A 22,463-nucleotide genomic window follows, 5' to 3' on the forward strand; every position below is an offset into this window, starting at 1 on the left:
CAAGTCTTGTAGGACAAGCCGAGGATCCCCAAAGTTCTAGGTCTAAACCCGGAACAGCGACATCGGTAGCCCAAACTCAGCTGGTTAGCCACAGGACGATCCCTGGGCACTTCCAAAGGCTCTTCTTCACAGGGTACCGAACAGACGTCAGGAATGGATGTTCATGGGTCATAGCTCCCCTGCAGGACTGCTGTAGATCACTAGCAGGATGGGGTTCCACCAGGACAGCCGCCGAAGTTGGTCATCGGGCCTCCTTCAGTCAGGTCTCTGGTCTCTTCACAGGTCTCATATCTGGACAGGAGTCTTGGCCCCTTCAGGTTACTCCAGGATCTCTGAGGAATGGGTGCAGAGGTCCTCTTCTGATCCTAAAAGCCATGTAAGACTTGAAACTCCCACCACTGGGACGTCAGCATAGGCGTGTCTGAAACACTATCCCTATCGTGACGTGTTTAGTACCCAAAATATCTCATGCGCCGAGGTCCCTCAGATTGTTTTTTTCCGCCCAGATAACGGGTCGCCCTATAGCGGAGCTCTTCATGAGACATTGTTTATCTTACCGAATTGCCGGTTTAATCCCCGTTAAGTCACTGCGCCCATCAAGAACATCTTCGAGAAGACTACGGGGGAATCGTCTACGGCTGTGGGTTCCGGCGCCTAAGATCCGGCGTTCGGACTTCCACATGGTCGGGCCTTCTGGCCGGCCTACACAGTAGGGAGAGTGGGCTCGGGGTTTGCCATACTGTTATTATGTCTTCCCTCTTTTCCACTGCTTTCCTTTTCGGTCTGGTCACCCTTCCCTTCTTCTATGGAAAGGACTCCATTTAGAATCTGCCGTGTGTAGGGTCAGATATCCATGGAAAGACTAGCACATGTCGTGTAACGCTTGTCTCCCCCTAGAGCACGATGAAAAGCGGTGTTCGGTGTGTAAACTCCTTAAACCTAAAACCCTTAAGGAGCACCAGTTGAAGCGGTGGGCCGTGTACGGAATGTCACGTGTGGAGCCTCCCTCCCCTGCCGCGACACCAGCCGAAAGTGACCGGGGTACATCGGATGACCAAACGTCCAATGCGGACGTTATAGACCTTGAGGCGGACTATTCTAGGGCCGACCTCGCCCGTCCGACCCTTCCAGGCTCGACTCCGGTCTTGCTACAGGGACCACACCCGGTGATAGGGGCGTACAATCGCACCGCACAAAGCACACAACCCGAGCGGCCTCCTCGACGACTTCGTCGAAGAAGGCGAAAGCGCCAACGGGTCCGCCGCAAACTTCGGCGGCACCCATGGATCGGTCTGATCGGAAGCCTTCCCCGCATCCGCAGCAGCACATGACGACTGGGCATAACAAACATAACAAGGGCGCTACTCCCCAAACTACACGCGCCGAAGTTTCAGAACAAGAAACTTTTGACGGATTTCAAGGTTTCCAAGGCCTGCACAGGCTCGAAAACTACGAGTAGGCCTCTACCCAAGAAGCCCTTCTGGAGCCGCGGAAGACATTTTCACTGCCGACACATCATCGAAGGCGTTGTCTCCTGAAGATTTGGTGACTATCCGTAAGAGCATCAATAGGATTGCTACGGCGGTGGGCCTAGTATCGGTTCCGCCCACCGTTATGGGCCAATCCGCCGAAAAGTTTTCCACGGATTTGGAAGACTATCCCGAAGACTCTTACGAAGAAAGCCAGGTACCTCTCTCAAGCACCCTGAGGAGATCCTCTCAGCGCCTTAGGGCGTAGAACACGGTTCCTACTCAGCTAGGTCCATTTGGGTCATCCAAGTGGATCACGGAGCAATTTGAGGGGTGTATGGATTGGCTGGAGCAGTTTTTCAGGGCTTCTGATCAACCTCCGCCGAAAAAAAAGCTCGGGTACACCCTAACCCTCAAACACAAGATGTCCAACACCAAGTTTGACTATCAAGAAGATGTCTAGATGGACACGTATAGAGACATCTATACAGAAGAGGAGGAGTCTTCTTTTCTGGACAACTATGGGGAAGATCAAGGAGCAACGGACAACTGGGAGGACACCCAGCAGGACGATCACAACTCTATCGTTTGCCTCCACTCTCCCCCATCCACCCCGATTCGACGAGCTTCCCCAGTGGATGATCAAATGGCTTTCAACAGAATGTTGAAAAAAGCAGCAGAATTATTTTAAATTGCCACGCTTGAAGCCTTGCCCGAACAAGATTTCGCAGAGGACATCATTAATGAAAAGCCTCTGGCAAGCCGGTCTATCCCTTTCTTGAGCTCTGTAAAGAGACGGCTGGCCCCTATCTTACTCACACCCGCTCAGACTAGGGCTGTGAACCCAAGGGTCAAAACATTTCCGACCCTCCCCCACCGACCCACTTTATATCAAAGGACACGCAATCCCAGACTCGCTGGTGGTGACCAACACTCGCAAGAGTGCAGGGGTGTTTCCCTTGCCACGGGAGAGTCACCCCCGGACAAAGAGTCCAAAAGGTTGTATGCCTTAGGCAAACGGGTTACGTCGGCGGCAGCCTATACCGTCCGGATTGCCAATAACACGACGTTACTGGCAAGCTACGTCGACGCCCAATGGAACCTACTCCAGGAAGGCCTTCAAGAGGTTCCGGAACCAGCCAGAGCCAAGCTTCTTGCCATTGTCTCGGAGGGCAAACTTGCCAATCAGAATGTGGTAAAGAATACCCTGGACACCGCAGAGACAGCAGGCAGGTCTCTCGCACAGGGTACTCTCTCCTAAAGAGGCATGCGTGGCTGCGCACGTCGGGCTTCAGGCCTGAGACCCAGGCATCCATTATCAACAAACCCATCGAAGAGGCCAACCTCTTCGGGTAGGCGGTAGACGATGCGTTGGAGACAGCCAAGAAGGAGCACGAGACTATTAAGTCGCTGCACCAAATTTCCCAGAAACCCTCTTCACAGAGGGGCAGTAATTCTCGGCGGTCCTTTCGAGGACAAGCCCGCGGCGCTCAAAACAGTTTCGGCATGGGCAATTTCAACTCAAGTCATCCTGCTGCAAGCCCCACTTACTACCCCCAGAGAGGTCAGAAGCGCGGAAAGAATAGAGGCAGAGGCTCCAATTCCAGAGGAGTGTCATCTTCGGGTCAGAAATGACCACCAAGTCCAGGTCCACTCCCATGTCCCCCGGTCGGGGGGCGATTAACATCTTTCCTCAAGGCATGGTAGGGGATAACTTCAGACTAGTGGGTCTTAAAGACGGTCGCCCACGGTTACTGCGTGGAATTCGCCCGACCTCCACAGTTCAGTCCGCCGAAACATCGACGCCTTTCACCGGAACATCTGCAGATCCTGATCCAAGAGGTGGAAGCGCTGCTGGGAAAGGACGCCATAGAAGCCGTCCCGATTCTTCATGTAAACTAGGGTATCTATTCAGTGTACTTCCTTGTACCCAAAAAGGATCTCACCATGCGTCCTGTTCTAGACCTGCGCCCAGCGAACAAGTTCATAAAGCCCCAGAAGTTTTGCATGGTAACACTGCAAGAGGTGATCCCGTTGCTAAAACAGGGGGACTTCATGACAACATTGGATATGAAAGATGCATACTTTCATATTTCAATGCTGCCAGCGCACAGAAAATTCCTAAGGTTCGTGATTCAGGACAAACACTACCAGTTCAAGGTACTCCCCTTCGGCATAGCCTCGGCGCCAAGGGTGTTTACCAAGGTCCTGGCAGTGGTAGCGGCACACCTGCGCAGACTTTCAGTTCCAGTTTACCCTTACCTCGACGATTGGCTCATCACAGGGGACTCGTTCGACGTTTGTTTTTCGAACACCCAAAAAACAGTAGACCTACTGTTCAGCCTGGGATTTTCTATCAACGAAAAGAAATCCAGCTTAGTCCCCAGCCAAGTAAAACAGTTCCTGGGGGCTCTAATTCGTACGGAAGACGGTCTAGTCTTCCCTTCCAGCGAGAGGGTTCAGAACATGCTCTCTCAGGTTCCTTAGTATGTAGCCAGTCGAGCGGTGACGGTACGCAAAGCTATGCGTTTGCTAGGAATGATGGCGTCATGCATATACTTAGTTCTCCACGCGCGGCTGCGCATGCGCCCCATGCAAGAGTGGCTCAACAGCCAGTGGTGTCAGGCCAGCGGACAATGGGAAGATCTGTTAGTTGTCTCGCCAGCACTCGTTCTCTCTCTGCAGTGGTGGTCGAGGGAGAACCTCTTGAAGGGGAAAACCTTCACCACCCCTGCAGTGGAAGCCACTCTCACGACAGATGCATCTCTCACGGGGTGGGGGGGGGGGGGCTCACCTGCTTCAACAGACAGCGCACTGAGTGTGGTCCCCTTAGGTAGCGTCCAACCATATAAACCTACTGGAGCTACTAGCAGTGTTCAAAGCATTGAAAGCCTTTCAGGAGCAACTGCAAGGGAAGACAGTGCTGGTCCTAACCGACAGCACAACAGCAATGTAATACCTGAACAAACGGGGGGCACTCACTCTCCAGGGCTATCCAAGCTGTCCCAAAACATCTGGATATGGGCTCTCAAACACAAGATGTTCCTGATATCCCGTCATGTTCCAGGGGAACTCAATCTTCTGGCAGACGTACTCAGCAGAGATTTTCCTCTGCCAGAAGAGTACGAATGGCGACAGCACGAAGACATTGTATCCAACGTCTTCACAGAGTGGGGGTTTCCAGAGATCGACCTGTTCGCTACTCAGGAGAACACCCAATGCCAAGATTACACCTCCAGGTAGCCCCAGAACCGATCCAAGGGGAACGGTTTCTGGATAACTTGGTCAGGGAAATTTGTCTACGCTCCCCCTCCCCCCCCCCCCCCCCTCCCCGACTCCCCTTCTGAACAAGATAGTACACAAGATGCACCAGGAACCAGTCACCATGATTCTGGTAGCTCCCATGTGGGCCCGCCAACCTTGGTTCGCGCACCTGATGGAAATGTCCCTCTCCCCACCAGTCAAGCTGCCCTGCCCATACAACATGTTGTCTCAGGACAGGGGGAGACTCTGTACCCATGCCCACAAACTCTGAACTTAGCAGCCTGGCTCCTGAGGTTATAGAGTTTTGACATCTGCAACTCCCTCAAAGATGCATGGACATACTGAGGGAGGCAAGAAAGCCTAACACACGTTATTGCTTTGCCAGCAAATGGAAACGTTTTGTCATCTGGTGCAGTTCCAAAGGCGTCAATCCCACCGATTGCTCGCCTTCACACATTGTGTTATATCTAACCCATCTGTTGGACTCTGGGTTAGTCTTCAATTCCTTAAAGGTTCACCTAGCGGCGTTGTCAGCCTACACCACGTCACAGCAGAAGGTGTCGTGGTGGAAAATACCTGTGATTAAAGCCTTTATGGAAGGGGTTAAAAGAATGTATACCCTCCTCCCCCATCACTCACCCAGCCCCTGGGTGGGATTTAAATGTGGTTTTAACTAGGCTCATGGGACCCCCTTTTGAGCCTATCCATAAAGCTAGTCTGAAAGACCTGACTTACAAGACAGCCTTCCTAGTAGCTGTCACTACTATTAGAAGAGTTAGCGAACTACAGGCCCTCTTGGTTTTGGACCCTTTGTTACAGTCCACAAAGATAAGGTAGTTCTGCGCACACATCCCAGATTTGCGCCGAAATGTATTTCGAAGTTCCATGTGAACGAGTCAATCGAACTACCCACGTTCTTCCAGAGACCTACTAACATGGCCGAAAGAAGCCTTCACACACTCAGTGCGCAGGGCAGTCATGTTCTACATGGATAGAACTAAACCACTGAGGAAAACTAAACAATTCTTTGTTTCAGTGGCAGCTGGTAGAGAAGGGGATCCTGTCTCTAAATCAGCAATATCAAGGTGGATTGTCAAATGCATCACTCTGTTACACTCTTGCAAAGAGAGATCTGCCCTTCAAGCCTAGAGCACATTCTACTTGAGGCACTGGTGCATCCATAGCATTCATTGCAAATGTTCCCCTAGAGTCCATTTGCAAAGCGGCAACCTGGAGTTCTGTACACACCTTTTATAAAACACTATTGCCTAGCCACTCTCTAGGTCTGATTCTCAGGTGGGACAAGCAAGACATCTTTTTTCTACTGTTCCTTCTCACAACCCACCTCCAACTCCGGGTACTGCTCGCTAGTCTGTGCACAGCATGTGATTCTAAGCAGATTAACAAGCATCGGAAGACATGCATTACTTACCGTAAACGCATTTCTGATGATTTTATCTGCTTAGATTCACATGCGCCCACCCTGCCTCCCCGCTCTGGGTGGAAGGAACATAGACTTCTTACTACTTTCTCTCTTCATGTACTCCCTCACTATAGCCTTGGGCTCCCTCTGGCAGAAAAATACAATCGGAGGGACCTCGGCACGTGAGGGATTTTGGGTACTACACACGTCACGATAGGGATAGTGTTTCAGACACGCCTATGCCGACGCCCCCTTTCGGTCCCCGAAAGACAAGATGCAATACTCCGTGGTTACCACTGGATGTCGGACCATATGCACAGCATGTGAATCTAAGCAGATACAATCATCAAATGCTTTTACGGTAAGTAATGCATGTCATCATGCCATGTTCTTTCTGGAGAGGAGCGCCTGCTACCTTTTAAAAAAATATCCACCTGGATGCTACCTGTCCTTCTTCAGGACTCTTTTGAAACCTCTGCGACTTTCTATTCTTCCCTCTGGCCCGACTCTCACTGCAGGGCACACCCGGATGATCTCCTCGGACAGCCCATTCTCCAACTCTCTCACCACTCCTCTCCTCGAGTGATCACTTTCTCCTTTCCTCCCACCTCTCCTATGGGTTGTCTCCATGTTGTCCCGATAATGAGGTCAGGCAGAGTCCGGCTGGGAGGGACAATTGCTCACACCTGACTCCAATCAAATCTAGCTGAGAGTATAAAAGCAGCAGCCAGAAACTGCATTTTGAGCGAGCTGGGGATGCTGGAAGTTGCAGAGAAGCCAGAGGAAGACCAGGTGAGCTGCAGGGACCCTGGGCGACCTGAAGGAGGAGGAAAACGCCCAGACACTGGACCTTTGAACCCAGGGGAGGCTGTAGTCTGGAGAGGGAACTGTACCTCCAGGAGGCAAAGCGAGGGGCAGCTGGGGTCTCCTGGAGGTGCCACACCAGAGCTTCCTCCCCTGGGCCAAGCAGGTGAGCCAAGGTCTCTTGAGTGGCAGGCCGTGAGACCCTGACCTCAGGAAACATCCCCATTGAAACTCCTGCAGCTCCCAAAGCCATGGAATGCTCTTTTGGAGAGGTGAAAAGGGTGAGCAAAATACACCACAATGCATTCTGGAACTGGAAGTCCAAAACTGGTTCTTTGTGAAAACTGAGTGGGTCCGAACCCGACGGAGGGAGAACGTCTGAACACAGAGGACCCGGAAAGCCAGAGTGCATTAAAAGAAGCCTTGAGACACCAGAGAAGAATGAGAAGCCAAGATGCCGATTCAGAGCGCGCGAGAGAGGGGCTGTGGCATAGCGAGGGAGACTTCTCACCAGGCAGCCAGTGAGTTGAGATAACTTGTGCAAGGCCGAGCTGTGTTGAACAATGGTTGCCAGCGGTGAGAGTGTCACTGTTGAATGATTGGTGAAACTGCAAGTGAGGTGATCCAGATAAAGTAGAACATTGGGAAAGACGGGAAGAAAGAACCCCCCCTTCTATACTTGATAGCAGAGTGGTCCGGCACCACATGGGTGCCCAGTCGAAAGATCTCTGCCAGGAAGGTATACGGCAAATGTAACTTTTAAGATTGGATAGAAAGATCGAAGTGGTCCTACGAGGGTTTAAGAAAAATCCTTAGCACAATCGAAAGTCTTCAAACCCAAGAAATACCCAATAGAATGAAAGATATGCTTGTGTCTGTTCGAGTGGAGCCTGCAACAGTGACAAACATATTATTGAAGTTGCTCATGTCAAAGGATGTTACGATCAGTGAAAGGAAGGTCTGAGCCTGAACAAGGAAGGGGGTGGGGGGCGGGCCTAGGGTGTCTTTGAAAGCGAAGGGAGTGCAAGCCCGGCTGAGGGAGACCCCCGTGGTGGATGGTCCACCCGATATGTGCTGCAAGTGAAAGGAAGAGAACTTTTGTTAGATCTTTTTAATTGAACAAAACTTTCTTCGAGCGAGACTATTTGTGCTCTTAAGAGACTGTCTTAGAAGGTCCTGTCGTGCCTTGGAGACATCCTCCTCGTGCTAAGAGAAGCCAGAGTGGGCTATAGAACCCGAGTGCTCTATCTTACCCTGTGCTGAAAATGTGGCCAAGGGAACTTTATTGCTCTACCATTCTGACATTCTGCCATTGTGACATTCTTTTGGACACTTTTCCTTTTTACATTTGATGCCCCTTTCACATTTTGTTGTATTTAGAGGTAAGGATTGGGAATATTTTTTTTTTTAGTATAGGCCCTTTTATTTTGACAAGACACCACTAGGACTGTTATTTTTTTGATGGTCGTAGCTTGCTGCCATCTGTAGATTTAGGATTAGATTAGGCATTTTCAAACCCTTTTTAAGTCAATAAACACCCTTGAACTGTGATCACTTGCCTTGTCGTCTAACTGTTGATGCCACGGTTTCCATACACCACTCTCTTCCTCCTACCACTCCTGGCCCGCCTGTGGCAGTCTCTCCTCCTTCCTTTTCCCTTGTTCACCCCTGACTGTTTCTAGACCAGTCTGATCTATGAAAGTATTGTGAAAACAGGTTCTCTGCTGTTCATCATAAAGGACCACATCGATATCCTTGCTCCAGCATTGGCCGATTTCTGCAATCACTACTTTGCCCCTGTAACCTTCCCTTGCCCCCCTTAAGCACTCCCTTGGGCACCGCCTGGTAAAGGAGCCCTCTGCCGATCCTTCCTGTCTGGCTATCGCCTGATCTCCATCACTCCTTTCCTGGGAATACTCTTGGAAAAGCTGGCCATCTCCCAGCTTAATCTGCACACTGAATCTGTTGGTTGTCTCCATGACAACCAGTTTGGCTTCAGAGCTGCCGGAAGCACAGAAACTGCTCTCCTAAACACCTTTGAAAATCTGCTCTAACCTTGATTCTAACCATTTTTCTGTCCTCATTCTCCACAATCTTCTGCCTTTCATACAGTCAACTATGCCATCCTGCTCAATTGCCTCCGTGATAACCTGGGTATCACTGATCAGGCCCTGGCCTGGCTGACCTCCTTTCTCACTGACCGACCCTCCCAGGTCCAACTGGGGTCTTTCCTCTAGCTCTCGCTCTCAATTTGTGGTGTTCCCCAGGGGTCTAACCTCTCTCCCTGGCTTTTCATCCAATGCCTGGCACTTCTTTCCCATCACTTCCTTCTGCTTCAACGTTCAGTGTTAGAGGATGACACCCGGCTCTCCTTCAGGCTCCCCTCAGCTACCTCTTCTTCTCTCATTGCAGACTGTCCGCATTCCAGGAATTGTGTGCCGCTAATGATCTCTGCCTTAATACCACTAAGACTGAGATCCTCATCAGAACACCAATTCCCTCCTTTCTTCTCTCTGGCCGCCCACTCTGGGCGCTCTTCCTGCTCCTACCTGTGAGGCTAAGGACCTTGGTCATTTTAGATTCCCCCCTCGCCTTCTCTCCTCACATCTGATGTCTCTAAGAAGTAACACTACCAGCTGCACCACCTCAGAGGTATTCTTACTTTCCTCACTTTCCCCTGGATGCTTACTGTCGCCAGAGCTCTGGTCCTCTCTAGGCTGGACTAATGCAACAGCCTCTTTCTAAATCTTCCTGCCTCTACTCTTCCTCTAAAATTATCCAGAACAGGACTGTGAGACTTGTCTTTGGCCTCAAGCCCTGGTATCGTATTCCCCCAGTTCTGAAATCTCTTCAGTGGCAGCAAGGACAAAGTTCAAAGACCCTCTGCATGGTCCACAATGCTTTCTGGGGACTGGGACTGCAGTACCTTGAACTCTCTCTTCCTAATCATCTCCCCTCTCGAGCTCTCTACTCATCCACTTCCAACTCTGAGGGTCAGTCGCTTTTCCAAGCAGAGAGTTGGGGCAGATCTTTCTTCGGCTGCGACCTCCTTCTGGAACAGCCTCTCTCAAACTTGAGCAGAACCACCTCCGGTTCTGGAAGCAACTCAAGACCTTCCTCTTCGCTTCCGCTCTTCCTCTCCCCTGCTGATGTCCCGACTGCTCCACATACTGGTCACCTGGCTACCCTCTGAACTTGGGCCCAGGCTCCTGCATGTGAAGTTGCACTTCACAATGCCTCCTCCCCTAGCACCTGTGGTCTGTCTCTGCAACCCTACAATCCCCTCTCTCTGCACTTTTTGAGTTACCTGCACAGAACACGCTGGCTGCACTATTGAGTTTAAGTCTTAACTGCACTGTAAAAAGTACATGTCAGATTCAAAAATAAAAGCAGAAAGTCTGGGGGTTCCTTAAAGATGGAAGGAAAGGTGCAGTAAAGGGGAATATTTTTTATTTTTTATTTACTTGATTCAATTTACAAAGAAATGTTTACGAGAGTCTTCTCCCCCTCCCCCCCCCCCCCATCCCTCCTCCTTAACTAAGAAGGCTCCTTAAAAGATTTGTGAGATTTTCCTGACATTTCACACCTTTGGGAAATGCGATGGAAGTATTTTTCTTAAATCCTGTCGCAGTGGAGGGAGATTTTTAAAAATCTATTTTTCTTTACACCTGATGCTGCGAGGGTCCCAACTTATTGACTGGGGGTCACCCAGGATGTGCAAGTGTTTCCCTATATCCTGAATCACCAGAAGACCCTCCAAAACCTGCTTCACGTTTTGGATCTGTAAATCTGATGCATCTTGGGAGATGCCATCCTGAATACTGCTTTTTTAAAGGTCCTGTTTTTCCTAACTAGTTGCACTTTTGGGGTGTTTGGAAATCAGGGCTGATCCTGTCCATCCTACTCCCAGGGTGACTGGATGCGATGTTGGCACCAGGACTGGATTCGAGACATGATGGACTTCACTGGGAGGGTTGACTGCTGACTCGCATCCCCAGTGCTTTAAGTGGGATTGGAAATCAAGGTGGTGCTATCGTTAGAGTGTGTGGCCTAAGGACACGCCCCCTAACGAGAGCCCCCCCCTCGATTAAGGCCCGGGGTGGGGGGTGGCTGGTAAAAGAGGTGGAGCTGGGGCACACTGCATCATTACCTTTGAGTCCAGCCCCCTCCTTTTAAACAAAAGGAGGGGCTGAGCGCACCAAAAGGTGTGATAGCAGCCCTCCTCCTGTTTAGAGTACATACATCAGGCAGCCCGCACTGCACGGTTACGCTTGCAGCTGTCAGTACAGGCATCTTGTGTAACCGTGCAGCCTCTACACGTCGGCTTGCTGGGGCTAGTCGGTGGTGGGCCCTGGCTTGGGAGCCCTTGCTGGCGACTTTCCGGCCCCATCACACTTAAAGCCCTGCGCATCCTTATGGTTTCCTTGGAGGTAAAGTCGGAATGTATAATGGATTTTACTGAGACTGTGCAGAATGCTTATGCTTGTTCTAGTGGGGAGAATTTTGAATTCATAATGTTGGTTTTAAATGTTGTACCTATTCTTTTCTAGCTTTTCTAACCAAAATATTAACGGATAACCCAAGCTTTAGAACGACGATTCCGGAAATCAAGAAGGATCGCTGGTACCTGAAGACCGCCAAGAAGGGTAATTGCTCCCATTAACCGCCCACATTCCCTTCCCCTTCCTCGGTCCTAATGGGGAGGATCGGGGCTTCCCCTGGGGTCTGCATCCGTCCCGGACACAGCACAGGCTTGCCTCAGGGGTCTACATCCGTGCACAGTACAGGCTTGCCTCAGGGGTCTGCCTCTGTGCACAGCATAGGCTTGCCTCTAGGGTCTGCATCCGGGCTTGCCTCTAGGGTCTGCATCCGGGCTTGCCTCTAGGGTCTGCATCCGGGCTTGCCTCTAGGGTCTGCATCCGGGCTTGCCTCTAGGGTCTGCATCCGGGCTTGCCTCTAGGGTCTGCATCCGGGCTTGCCTCTAGGGTCTGCATCCGGGCTTGCCTCTGGGGTCTGCATCTGGGCTTGCCTCTGGGGTCTGCTTACGTGCACAGCACGTGCTTGCCTCGCCTCTGGGGTCTGCATCCGTGCACAGCACGCGCTTGCCTCGCCTCTGGGGTCTGCATCCGTGCACAGCACGCGCTTGCCTCGCCTCTGGGGTCTGCATCCGTGCACAGCACGCGCTTGCCTCGCCTCTGGGGTCTGCATCTGTGCACAGTACGGGCCTGCCTCTAGGGTCTGCATCCGTGCACAGCACGCGCTTGCCTCGCCTCTGGGGTCTGCATCTGTGCACAGTACGGGCCTGCCTCTAGGGTCTGCATTTGTGCACAGCACGGACGTGTCTCTAGGGTCTGCATCAGGGCTTGCTTCTAGGGTCTGCGTCCGTGCACAGCACGGGTTTGTCTCTAGGGTCTGCATCCGGGCTTGCCTCTAGGGTCTGCATCCGTGCACAGCACAGGCTTGTCTCTAGGGTCTGCACCCTAGAGCACAGCTGCTTCTGAACACCTTGTGTGTACTCTGCACAAGGACTGATGTGCTGTTTGCATCCCACTCGAGAAACTGTTCCAGAGAAATGGAAGGCCTGCTGCCAGCGAGCGCTGAAAGCATCTCTGGATATGGGGTGGCATCCAGGAAGCACACAGGGACTCTGAAGTACTAGTCCTTTACGAAGGGTGTGGATCGCTGCGTCTGGCGGGCTGGGTGAAGGCGACCACGGAGGTGACTCCATCGCAGGCCAGGTGGCGCCTCACAAACATGCTCTGCTGTTTATTGGAGCATGTGTGTAAGAAGCAGCAGGACACGTCTGGAAGTCTTGCGTGCACTCTTTACATTAGATTTGTGGACACCTAATTTCCAAAAAGAATGGCTGCTGTCTGGTTAATGCCTGATACCCGTGAGCTGCTTTTTAAAAATCCCTCCATTCGGGAAAATTGTTACTGGAAATCTAGATATGGCCACACAAGGGCGTGGCTGCTATAAAGTGCATGCAGGCTTGGACACACCAAATGCCGGAGTGCAGCATGCACCTGTACATTCTTCCAAGCTCCCAGTAAAACCTATATCACCCAAGAGCAGCACGAACATTCCTCTCACCTTGTGAAGCCAAAGGCGAAAGCCCTTTCTCTGCCCTCCTCTAAGTGGGTGACGAGTACCACTTCAGTAGGAATGCAGAGAGGTGGGAGGCGATATGCACCTCCAGAATGGAGCTTCTGGGCTATTCATACATCTCATTTAATACTCAGTTTACCACTGCCATGTTCTCAGAATAGTGTCTGTGCCAATGAGCTGGCATTTATTGGGCACAAGCATTATTTTAGTGGGCACCCTGCATGGTACTGCTGCAGACATGCACTCCCTGTACACTCACAGCATTGCCATAGTCTTGCATGGTGCAGCTTGCTCGTGAGGGTGGAAGTGGTTTTGGGGATTCCTTGTGAGTGCTGTAATTTGGCCTGTTTGAATGCATTTCTTTTAGATGTGAAGAGATCTCGCGTGGCCTCAGGGGGCCCCCCCGACTCTGCCGCTGGCTTTGCCAAACACATTCGCTCAGACATGGACTTGTCACCCATGACCAACGCGCTCAGGTCAGTATGATCCATGACCCTTGAGCGGGTGACTGCCTGACCCTTGAGCGGGTGACTGCATGAGCTGGGTTGTAGATGCATGTTGTGGTCATCACGGCTGTGTGTGTGTTGTAGCTACATGTTGTGTTCATCACTGCTATGTGTTGTCGATGCATATTGTTATGGCTGTGTGGTTTGCCATGTTAAGTGATCTGTTACACTTTTCGGTTGAGATTCTCAAAGTGCTGCAAATACTGGCTCTTTCTGGTAGGCTGAGAATAATGTGACGGCTCGTTCCTCAGAGATGACCTCTGCCTTGCAGGGGGTTCTGTGTAACCTGTGCAATGGAATGCCCATTTGCTGCATATGACTACAGGGATGCAGTTTAATGCGCCCAGCGACTTGCACAAAGGGGTCAGTAAGGGCATTTGTGCGCATCCCTGATGCGCGCCTTCAAATGCCCTTTGAGAATTGGGTGCACCATTTGTTTGGAACAAGCGTTTAACCCTCACCCTCACTTGCACCCAATAATGTTTGGAGATATGGGTCCTTCCTGTTAATGCGGATGAATGAACACAGGGAAAAGTGGCAGGAAGTGAATGGGGACAGCAGTTGCTCAGCCTTAATGTTTCACGTTGCAAGTGCCCCATGGAAATGCTCTTCCAAAGCTGCCCGCTGCCACGGAGAGCAATAATCCCGTCAGATGGCCCTCTTTGGGTGACATATGCCAACCCTAGATATGCAAATGCACCAGAGTGGGAACATACAAAGGGCTGCACATGTATTTCTGAAGATTGTCTACGTGTAGCTTTACATGTTCGTTCTAACCATAGCATAATGCTAAATGTTTTTCCTCAATACACACCAAGGCCCTGTCACAAAGCTAACCGTTGCATGTTTCGAAGCTGCCTGTATGTATTGCTCTTCATACATGGTGGGGTCTGCTTGCCTGTGTGAGCGGTTTGTTCTCCTCGTTTGTATATTGTGTCCCACATGTGTCTATGCTCTGTTTCAGTGAGGACAGGATCCGATACTCCAGCACGCAGCCCGAGCCTCGCACGGCACTCTCATCCTGGGACCCGAGCCACTCCTGCATAGACACACTTGTGCAGGGAATAAGCTTCTCACAGCCCGTGTGTCCGGACCATATGCTGCTGAACAGCCAGTTACTGGGCACCCCAGGAACCTCGCAGGTATGGTACCCCAGCATTCAAACACGGCAGCTCAAAACCTTACTCGCTCACATACCACAGATTGGATTTTAAGGGCAGTGTTTTTTTTTCATTGGCTACCTTGTGATTGTTGGGGCGGGTAAAAGGAATTTGTATGGAACAAAAGCGTTCTTCTGGCTGGAGTATTTTTAGCCAATCAGAATAGATTTTAGTTGCAAACCTAGGCATTTTGAAGTAATCCATACTTTGTAGTTTTAGCTATTCAGTGGCACTCAAAGCGCTACTTTAAGCTGATTGTCGTTAAAATAAAAACGTTCCCAAAAGATATTAAAATGGGGGCTTGGAGGGTCTTTAATGAATTTCAATGCAGATGACACATGAGGATGGATTTGTGCTGTTTGGCAATGTGTTCCACTCATTTAACGCCCATCTTGAAGTTAAACCTATAGGATTTTCCTCCCATTCCCACCCATCTCACTCTTTAAAAAAAAAAACACCCCTTTTTGCACTCTTTGCCTGCATTTGTATTGTGTGGTGAATGTCAGCCATTTTTACTTAATGTTAATAGTTATTTGAATTTATTAATACTTAAAAAATATTGAGTACAGTTTTGAAGTTGTTACACATTTTAATGTATTTTGTATTTAAAAATAAACAAGTTAATGTAATAGTTACTTTTTGTTTTAAAATGTCAGTGAAAATGTCCACGTACAGATTTCGATTTGGGTTGTGTCCTCAAACGTATTCCACATCTTTGACATGTAATGTCCAAAGCTGTGCACTTCGTAAACTTTTTCGGCAGAGGGTGTCCTGTGTCGATGACGTCGGGTCGTTGTCCCTCGAAGGCCTCAGTCGAGGGCGATGTCACCGGATGTTATAAATAGGACGCACGGCGCCCGTAGCCTCAGTTCCGTTTTTTCCGCAAACGTGTTTGCTTCGAGTACTCGGCGCGCCTCGTGTGTTTCATCATTGAGATGTCTTTTTTATTTGACCCCTCCAACTCCTCGGTCTGGCTTCAAGACTTGCCGGGACTGCAAGTCAAAAATGTCTATCACCGACCTGCATCACATTTGTTTCTGGTGCTTGGGAGAGAGTCACGACTCCGACTGTTCAAAAGTTACTGACTGCCAAGGCCTTGCGGGAGCATAAGGGGAAGCTCCAGGGAGGTAGGGGTTCTAAGCCCTGTAAGTTCCGTACTTCTAAATCGAAAACCAAAGGGGGTGTCCAGCGACGAATCAGGGGGCGACTCTCTGCGTCAGGAGGAGGTCTGTTGTTCTCGGTCACGGAGTGGTTCCCGTTATTCTTCTTCCTCGTCACAGCGTTCTCGGAAGCGCAGTCACTGGTCGCCTTCCCCGTCATCCTCTGAGAATGGTGCAGCTAGGAAAGTGGCATACCCGACGAAGTCCTCGACTCGGGAGGAATGGGCTGCCTTTAAGGAGCAAATGTTAGCGATATTTCAATCGCAGGGCACGGTTCCGGTCGCGCCTTTTAACGAAGCCGGCAAGGAACGGTCTCGTACTGTGGCTCGCACGCCTTCGGGCTTGGGCCCGCGACGCGACTCGCACCGGGAACCTTAGAGGTCCTGTTCGGACAAGGCTTCGGATAGTCACAAGAGACGTGCTTCCAGGTCTCAGTCCTCGTCGCTGGAGAGACGCTGCAACCTGCTAAGGGCTCGAAGCCAGCGTCGACTCAGTCGGCGCCGTGTCCCTTCGACTCGGACGTCGACGCTTTGCCGTCTTATCAGCCCACTGTGCCGTCCGTCAGCACCAGTGTTGACGCCAAAGCCTTCGGCGCTCATGACGCCGGGGTTGTCAATGCTTTCGCTGTCAAAGCCTTCTGCGCCCTCGACGCCTTTGGGTATTTTTGCCCGCAATTTACCATTGGAGTACCCTGATTTGGTGGATCCTCCAAAGAAGTCTACGGCAAAGTCTGTGAGGCCAGTATTGGACTCCAGGCCCTCTTCTGTCTCCAGGCCAGGGTTTCAATTCCCTCTGGACGACCTAATATGAAGAGGAACAAAGGTCTGAATTTGAGGACCTTGGTGAACTTGATGTGGCTCCAATCTTTTCTGCAGGCAGTCAGTTGGAGGAGTTGAGGCAAACCCTTCATGATGCCAGTGGGTTGGACACTTCTCCGAAAGTGGAATTTGGTGGCCTGAGTCTGGGGCTCATTCTGAGTCTTCATACAGGCGGCTCATGGCTGGGGTCTTGGAGTATCTGGGCTGGTCCAGTCCTCCTGAAGACCTTGTGCAGCATGATCTAACTGACATTTTAGATCAAGGTCCGTCCTCTGACCCGGTGTTACCGTTTCATCTCACCTTACAGAAAAGGGTGGCAGCTACTTGGCAGTCACTGGAATCTCTTCCAGCTGTTAATAAATCTTTGACAAAAAAGTACTTCCCTTCCGTTAGCGACCTCAGCTATTTATCCACTCACGAGAGTTTGGTGGTTCAGGCGGCTACGGCCACCTCGTGGCAGGCAGTGTACAGTACCAACCCTCCTGAAAAGAACGACCAACACTTGGACGGTTGGACTCGGAAGGTATTTTCTGCGGGGAGCATGGCATTGAAATCTGCCAACTCCACCTGTGCCTTAGCAAGGTTCTCACACACTCTGTGGAACTGTTTCTTTAGCGGCTGAGCATATTCCAGAGGGGGAAGAAAGGGATGGCATCCTTGCTCTCGTGCAAGACGGCAAGGATGCCATGTGCGAAACCTTTCAGTCAGGTTTGGAGACGGCCAACCGTGTTAGCCGGTCCATGGATGCGAGCACCGTTATATGCAGATTTACGTGGCTGCGGAAGTCAGGTTTTGCTCCAGATGTGCAGGCCTGTCTTCTGAACATGCCCTTTGATGGCGAACATTTGTTTGGCAACAAGGCTGACGAGAGCCTTGAGATTGCAGACCTCGAAAGCTGCGGCAAAATCTTTAAGCGCAGCTGTGCGTCAACCTCTGCCTTTTCGTCCTAGGGGACAGCAGTGGAGGGGAGGTTCTTTTCGTTACTACTCCTTTGGTAGAACGAGGGGGGCCGCCAGTCAAAGGGGCCAGCGAAAAAGTACCCGTGGTGGTTGGGGAAATAGAGGTGCCAAAGCCGCCGAGGCAGCTGCCTCTTTGCCTTCAGGCACTGCCGCAACCGCTCCAAACAGTCATGAGGCCATGTCCCATGGTTCGCTGGTTGGGGGCAGGCTATCTCAGCATCTCGAAGAGTGGCGAACCATTACTTCGGATGCATGCGTTCTGGATACGATAGCCCACGGCTACTGCCTTCCCTTCCTAAAGCAGCCATACGACAATCCACCGGGGAAACTCTTTCAAGCTTCCAGATCCGCTCCTTGCACAGGAAATCTTAACTCTGCAGGAGAAAGGTGCTATAGAACTGGTGCCTGTTGCAGAGAGGAACAAGGGATGGTATTCCCCTTATTTTTTAGCCCAATAAAAGACGGGGGATTGATACCCATCCTGGACTTGCATTGGTTGAACAAACTTCTCAGGAAGGACAAGCTGAAGATGGTTACTCTTTCTCAAGTCCTCCAGTCCCTTCAACTTCAGGATTGGCTTGTGTCTCTGAACCTACAGGATGCTTATTTTCACGTGCCGATTCATCCCAAGCACAGAAAGTACCAGAGGTTTGCGGCTGGAGACTCGCACTTTGTTTCGGGTCCTGCCGTTTGGATTGACCTCTGTCCGATGGTCTTCACCAAGCTAATGTTGGTGGTGGCAGCATACCTCAGGTGAGGAGGGGGGGGATTCACGTCTACCCCTACCTGGATGACTGGCTGATCTGGGCGCGCTCTCCCGAGCAAGCATTGGATCACCTTGGTCATACCTGCAGCTCCTTCCACAGGCTGGGCTTCTCCCTCAATTTCAAGAAGTCGCATCTGACACCTTCCCAGCAGCTCCAGTACATCAGGGCTGTGTTAGACACGTCCTTGGGGAAGTGCTCGCCTCCCAAGGTGAGGGCTCATCACATTGTGCAGATGGTGGACAGGTTTCAACAGGCCCAGAGTCTCCCGGCTTTCCAATTCTTAATGTTGCTTGGTGTCATGGCATCCTGCATTTTTCTGGTGCCAGAGGCCAGGCTGCGGATGAGATCCCTCCAATGGGTCCTCAAGATGCAGTGGTCGCAGTTCTCGGGCAAGATGTCGGGTCCCGTTCAAATTCCACTCTCGATCTCCCAGGATCTTCTGTGGTGGGCAAACGAGGGGAACCTGATGAAGGGGGAGCTGTTTTGGCAACCATGGCCGGGGGTGACTGTAGTGACGGATATTTCCCTCACAGGATGGGGCGCTTATGCCAAAGACTTGACCACCAGCGGTCATTGGTCTCCGTCAAACTCCACATCAACCTGTTAGAGCTGAGGGCCGGCGAGCCCTGAAGGCTTTTATGCCGCCTGTGCGGGGGAAGAGTGTCCTGATCGTGACGGACAACACAGTGGCCATGCATTATCTCAACAAAAAAGGGGGGGGTAGGGTCACTCCCGTTGTGCATAGAGGTAATGCAACTCTCGCTGGTTCTGGGCCATCCAACAGGGAATTTCGATCTCGGCAGTTCATCTGGACGGAGATGAAAATGTGGCGGCGGGCGCTCTGAGCAGGCAGAGCATGATCTCTCATGAGTGGGAGTTGGCTCAGGAAGTCCTTCAGGAGAACTTCGCCCTTTGGGGAACCCCGCAAGTGGATCTCTTCGCCACCAGTGTCAACCGCAAGTACCAGAGATTCTGCTCAAGGGAATTTCCTCTGAGAGGAGACTTGGGAGACCCGTTCATAGTGGATTGGTCATTCCCACTGCTGTACGCGTTTCCTCCAGTCCCCATCATTCCTCAAGTGTTGCAGAGGTTCAGTTCCCACATGATCCTCATTGCTCTGGATTGGGCTAGGAGAGTGTAGTACCCGGACCTTCTAGAAATGTCCATCTGTCCTCCACGGCCATCTTCCCTACCGAGAGGATCTGCTCTCGCGTGAGGGGGCGGGGTCCGGGGGCGGGGGGAATCAGGTTCTCCATCCAGAGGTCCAGACTCTCATCCTTCACGCTTGGTATCTGAAAGGTTGAGGTATAAGGATTGGGAGATGATGTGATGGAGGTGTTGCTTTTTCGGCCAGCCGGCCTGCAACTAAATCCCTGTACCGTTGCTGTTGGCGCAAGTTCTGCGACTGGTGCAGAGGTCACAATGTTGATCCTTTTCAGTGCTCTATTCCTATGGTTTTGTCTTTCATTGGCCCACAGGGGCCTTCAAGTGGGTACCATTAAGCGTTACCTGGCGGCACTGTTTAACTTTAAGCGCTCGTCTGAAGAAAGTTCTTACTTTAAGATTCCTTTTGATTTCTTAAAGGACTGACTGTGTTCCAGCCATCACCTTTCCAGGTGCCGGTTTGGGATTTAAATTTGGTTTTGAAATCTCTCATGGGTGCTCCGTTTGAACCTTTGCACTCTTTGAGATTATTGTCCTTCAAGACTGTGTTCTTGGTTGTGGTTACTTCCGCTCGCAGAGTGAGTGAATTGCGGGCACTTTCCTCTAAGCCACCCTTTACTGTGTTCCACAAGGACAATGTGGTACTGTGGGTTCTTCCTTTCTTTCTACCTAAGGTAGTATCGGAATTTCATTTGAGTCGGAAGGTGGTTCTCCCGTCTTTCTATCCTCCTCCTGGTAAGGAAGAGGAGTGACTCCATCGTTTGGATCCTAGGAGAGCTCTGAGCTTTTACATTTCTAGGATGTCCAGAGTCAGAGTGGACGATCAACTCTTTGTAGGATATGCTGGACACCGATTGGGCCAGGCTGTTACAAAACAGACCTTGTCCAGATGGATTATCCTCACCATTAGAGTGTTACCGATTGGCGGGTAAGGACCCACCTGAAGGGTTGAGAGCTCATTCCACTAGGGGCGTGGCTACTCCCACCACCCTTCAGCGGGTTGCTCCTATTAGGAATATTTGTGATGCCGCTACATGGGCTTCGCTCCACACCTTTGTTAAACATTACTCCCTGGATACAATCCATGGTCAGGATATGGCCTTTGGTAAGGCGGTTCTTTATGCCGCCATCTGATTGGGTACGCTAAATTCTTTTCCCTCCTCCATTTTCTGGTACTGCTTTGGGAGTCTGTCAAAGATGTGGAATACGTTGGAGGACACAATCCATTCGAAGAACAAGTTACTTACCAACTGTTAACGTTCTTTCGACTGGATATTCCCCCAACGTATTCCACATCGCCCTCCCAGCCTGCCCCTCTGGAGCTGTTTCTATGCGATGCAGTTTACGGTTCCACAAGGCTATGTGCAGTCAAGCACACGTTCTGGGGGGAAAACTTAAACGTAGGCTAAGGGCGACGTGCATCCTATTTATAACATCTGGTGACGTCGCCCTCGACGGAGGCCTTCGAGGGACATCGATACGACGTAATCGACGCAGGATGCCCTCTGCCGATAGAGGTTCTGAAGTGCACATCTGTGGACATTACATGTCAAAGATGTGGAATACTTTGCAGGAACATCCGTCAAAAGAACGTTACCAGTTGGTACGTAACTTGTTCTGGGTGTAGGTAGTACCTGATTGGATGTGCAGTTTGTGATATCAGTGTGCCATGTTATGATTGTGTGGCGGCCGCCGGATCATGTATGGTATGGTATTGATTATTTATTAAGCGCCTATACACAGGCAAGTGTTTCAAAGCGCTCAAGGAGAGTGGGAGCATGGGGAAGAAACAGTCACTGAGATCCCTTGAAATTCTGAGACGATAAGTCTAATACAGCAAATAGGCCCGACAGCGATTCTGCAGTTTTCCAGTGCAATTAAAGGGTGAAGACAGGGGAGACAGACTATCTTCAGGGAAGGTGCGAATGGAGTCACTCTCGGGTTCATTCGCAAGTGCATCTGTTTGGGCCCTGAGGCAAGTGTGAAAGAGGTCTGGTGGGGGTGCCAGGGACCTGTGAGACTGAGGTACACTTGGCAGCCTGTCTGCATGCTGTAAGGAAAAGAAGGGTGAGAGAGAGGATCAGAGAACTACGTTGGCAGGGTAGAGCAGGAGAGAAGGAAGAGGAAGGTCTTGAGGAGTTTCTGGAACTTTAAAAGATCAGGCTCAAGACAGAGGGTGGCAGGGAGGCTCTTCTAGAGGGGAGGCACCTGCTGAGGATAAGGATCTCCCGCCAAATCTCCGCTTGGAGGACTGGCTTACTTGCAGAAGGTTGGAGGTAGATGAGTGAAGGGTTTGCGAGCGACGGTACTTAGGTAGGCAGTGTTGCATGTAGGTAGGCCTCAGGCCCCAGAAATCCTTGTGAATAATGCAGAGGGTCTTGAACTTGATCCTTGCAGCCACAGGGAGCCAGGGAAGGGATTTCATCGCCGCAGAGATGCGGTCCCTGGGCTTGAGACCAAGGATGAGTCTCTCGTTTCTGTTTTGAATGAGCTGCAGAGGGCGCAGGGCTCAAGAAGGGAGGTAGAGGAAAAGGCTGTTGCATTAATCCATCCTAGAGAGAACTGCGGCTCTGGAGACAGTGAGCCACATGGGGAAAGTGAGAAAAGGAAGTGTACCTCTTAGGAGGTGTAGCCGAGGGTTAAATTTTTTTTTCAGATGTCCAAAATGTGAGTGGAGTAAAAAATTACACCAAAGTTTCTCGCATGCAGTACTTTTGGTCCGGCGATCTACACTTGTAAACTGAAACTATCACAACATTTCTTGCCCCCCTTTTTTTTTATGTGCGTGGATGGCAGCATTGCTCGTCAGTGAATTGCACACTGCACTGTTACTCTGGCAAAGTTCAATTTTCAACAATCGG

General features: G+C 50.9%; 1 protein-coding gene across 1 annotated transcript in view; it reads left to right on the forward strand.

The window, feature by feature from the left end:
* The window catches only part of CHEK1 (checkpoint kinase 1), a 256,498-nt gene that overhangs the window by 201,572 nt on the left and 32,463 nt on the right, over positions 1-22,463 (forward strand). Inside the window, exons 8-10 of the mRNA XM_069614070.1 lie at positions 11,511-11,606; positions 13,436-13,544; positions 14,539-14,716. Coding sequence (XP_069470171.1) covers positions 11,511-11,606; positions 13,436-13,544; positions 14,539-14,716 — 383 coding nt within the window. The remainder of the gene's footprint in view (positions 1-11,510; positions 11,607-13,435; positions 13,545-14,538; positions 14,717-22,463) is intronic.

This window comes from Ambystoma mexicanum, chromosome 9 (assembly GCF_040938575.1).
Source record: "Ambystoma mexicanum isolate Mex_15411 chromosome 9, UKY_AmexF1_1, whole genome shotgun sequence".
Taxonomy (NCBI): domain Eukaryota; kingdom Metazoa; phylum Chordata; class Amphibia; order Caudata; family Ambystomatidae; genus Ambystoma; species Ambystoma mexicanum.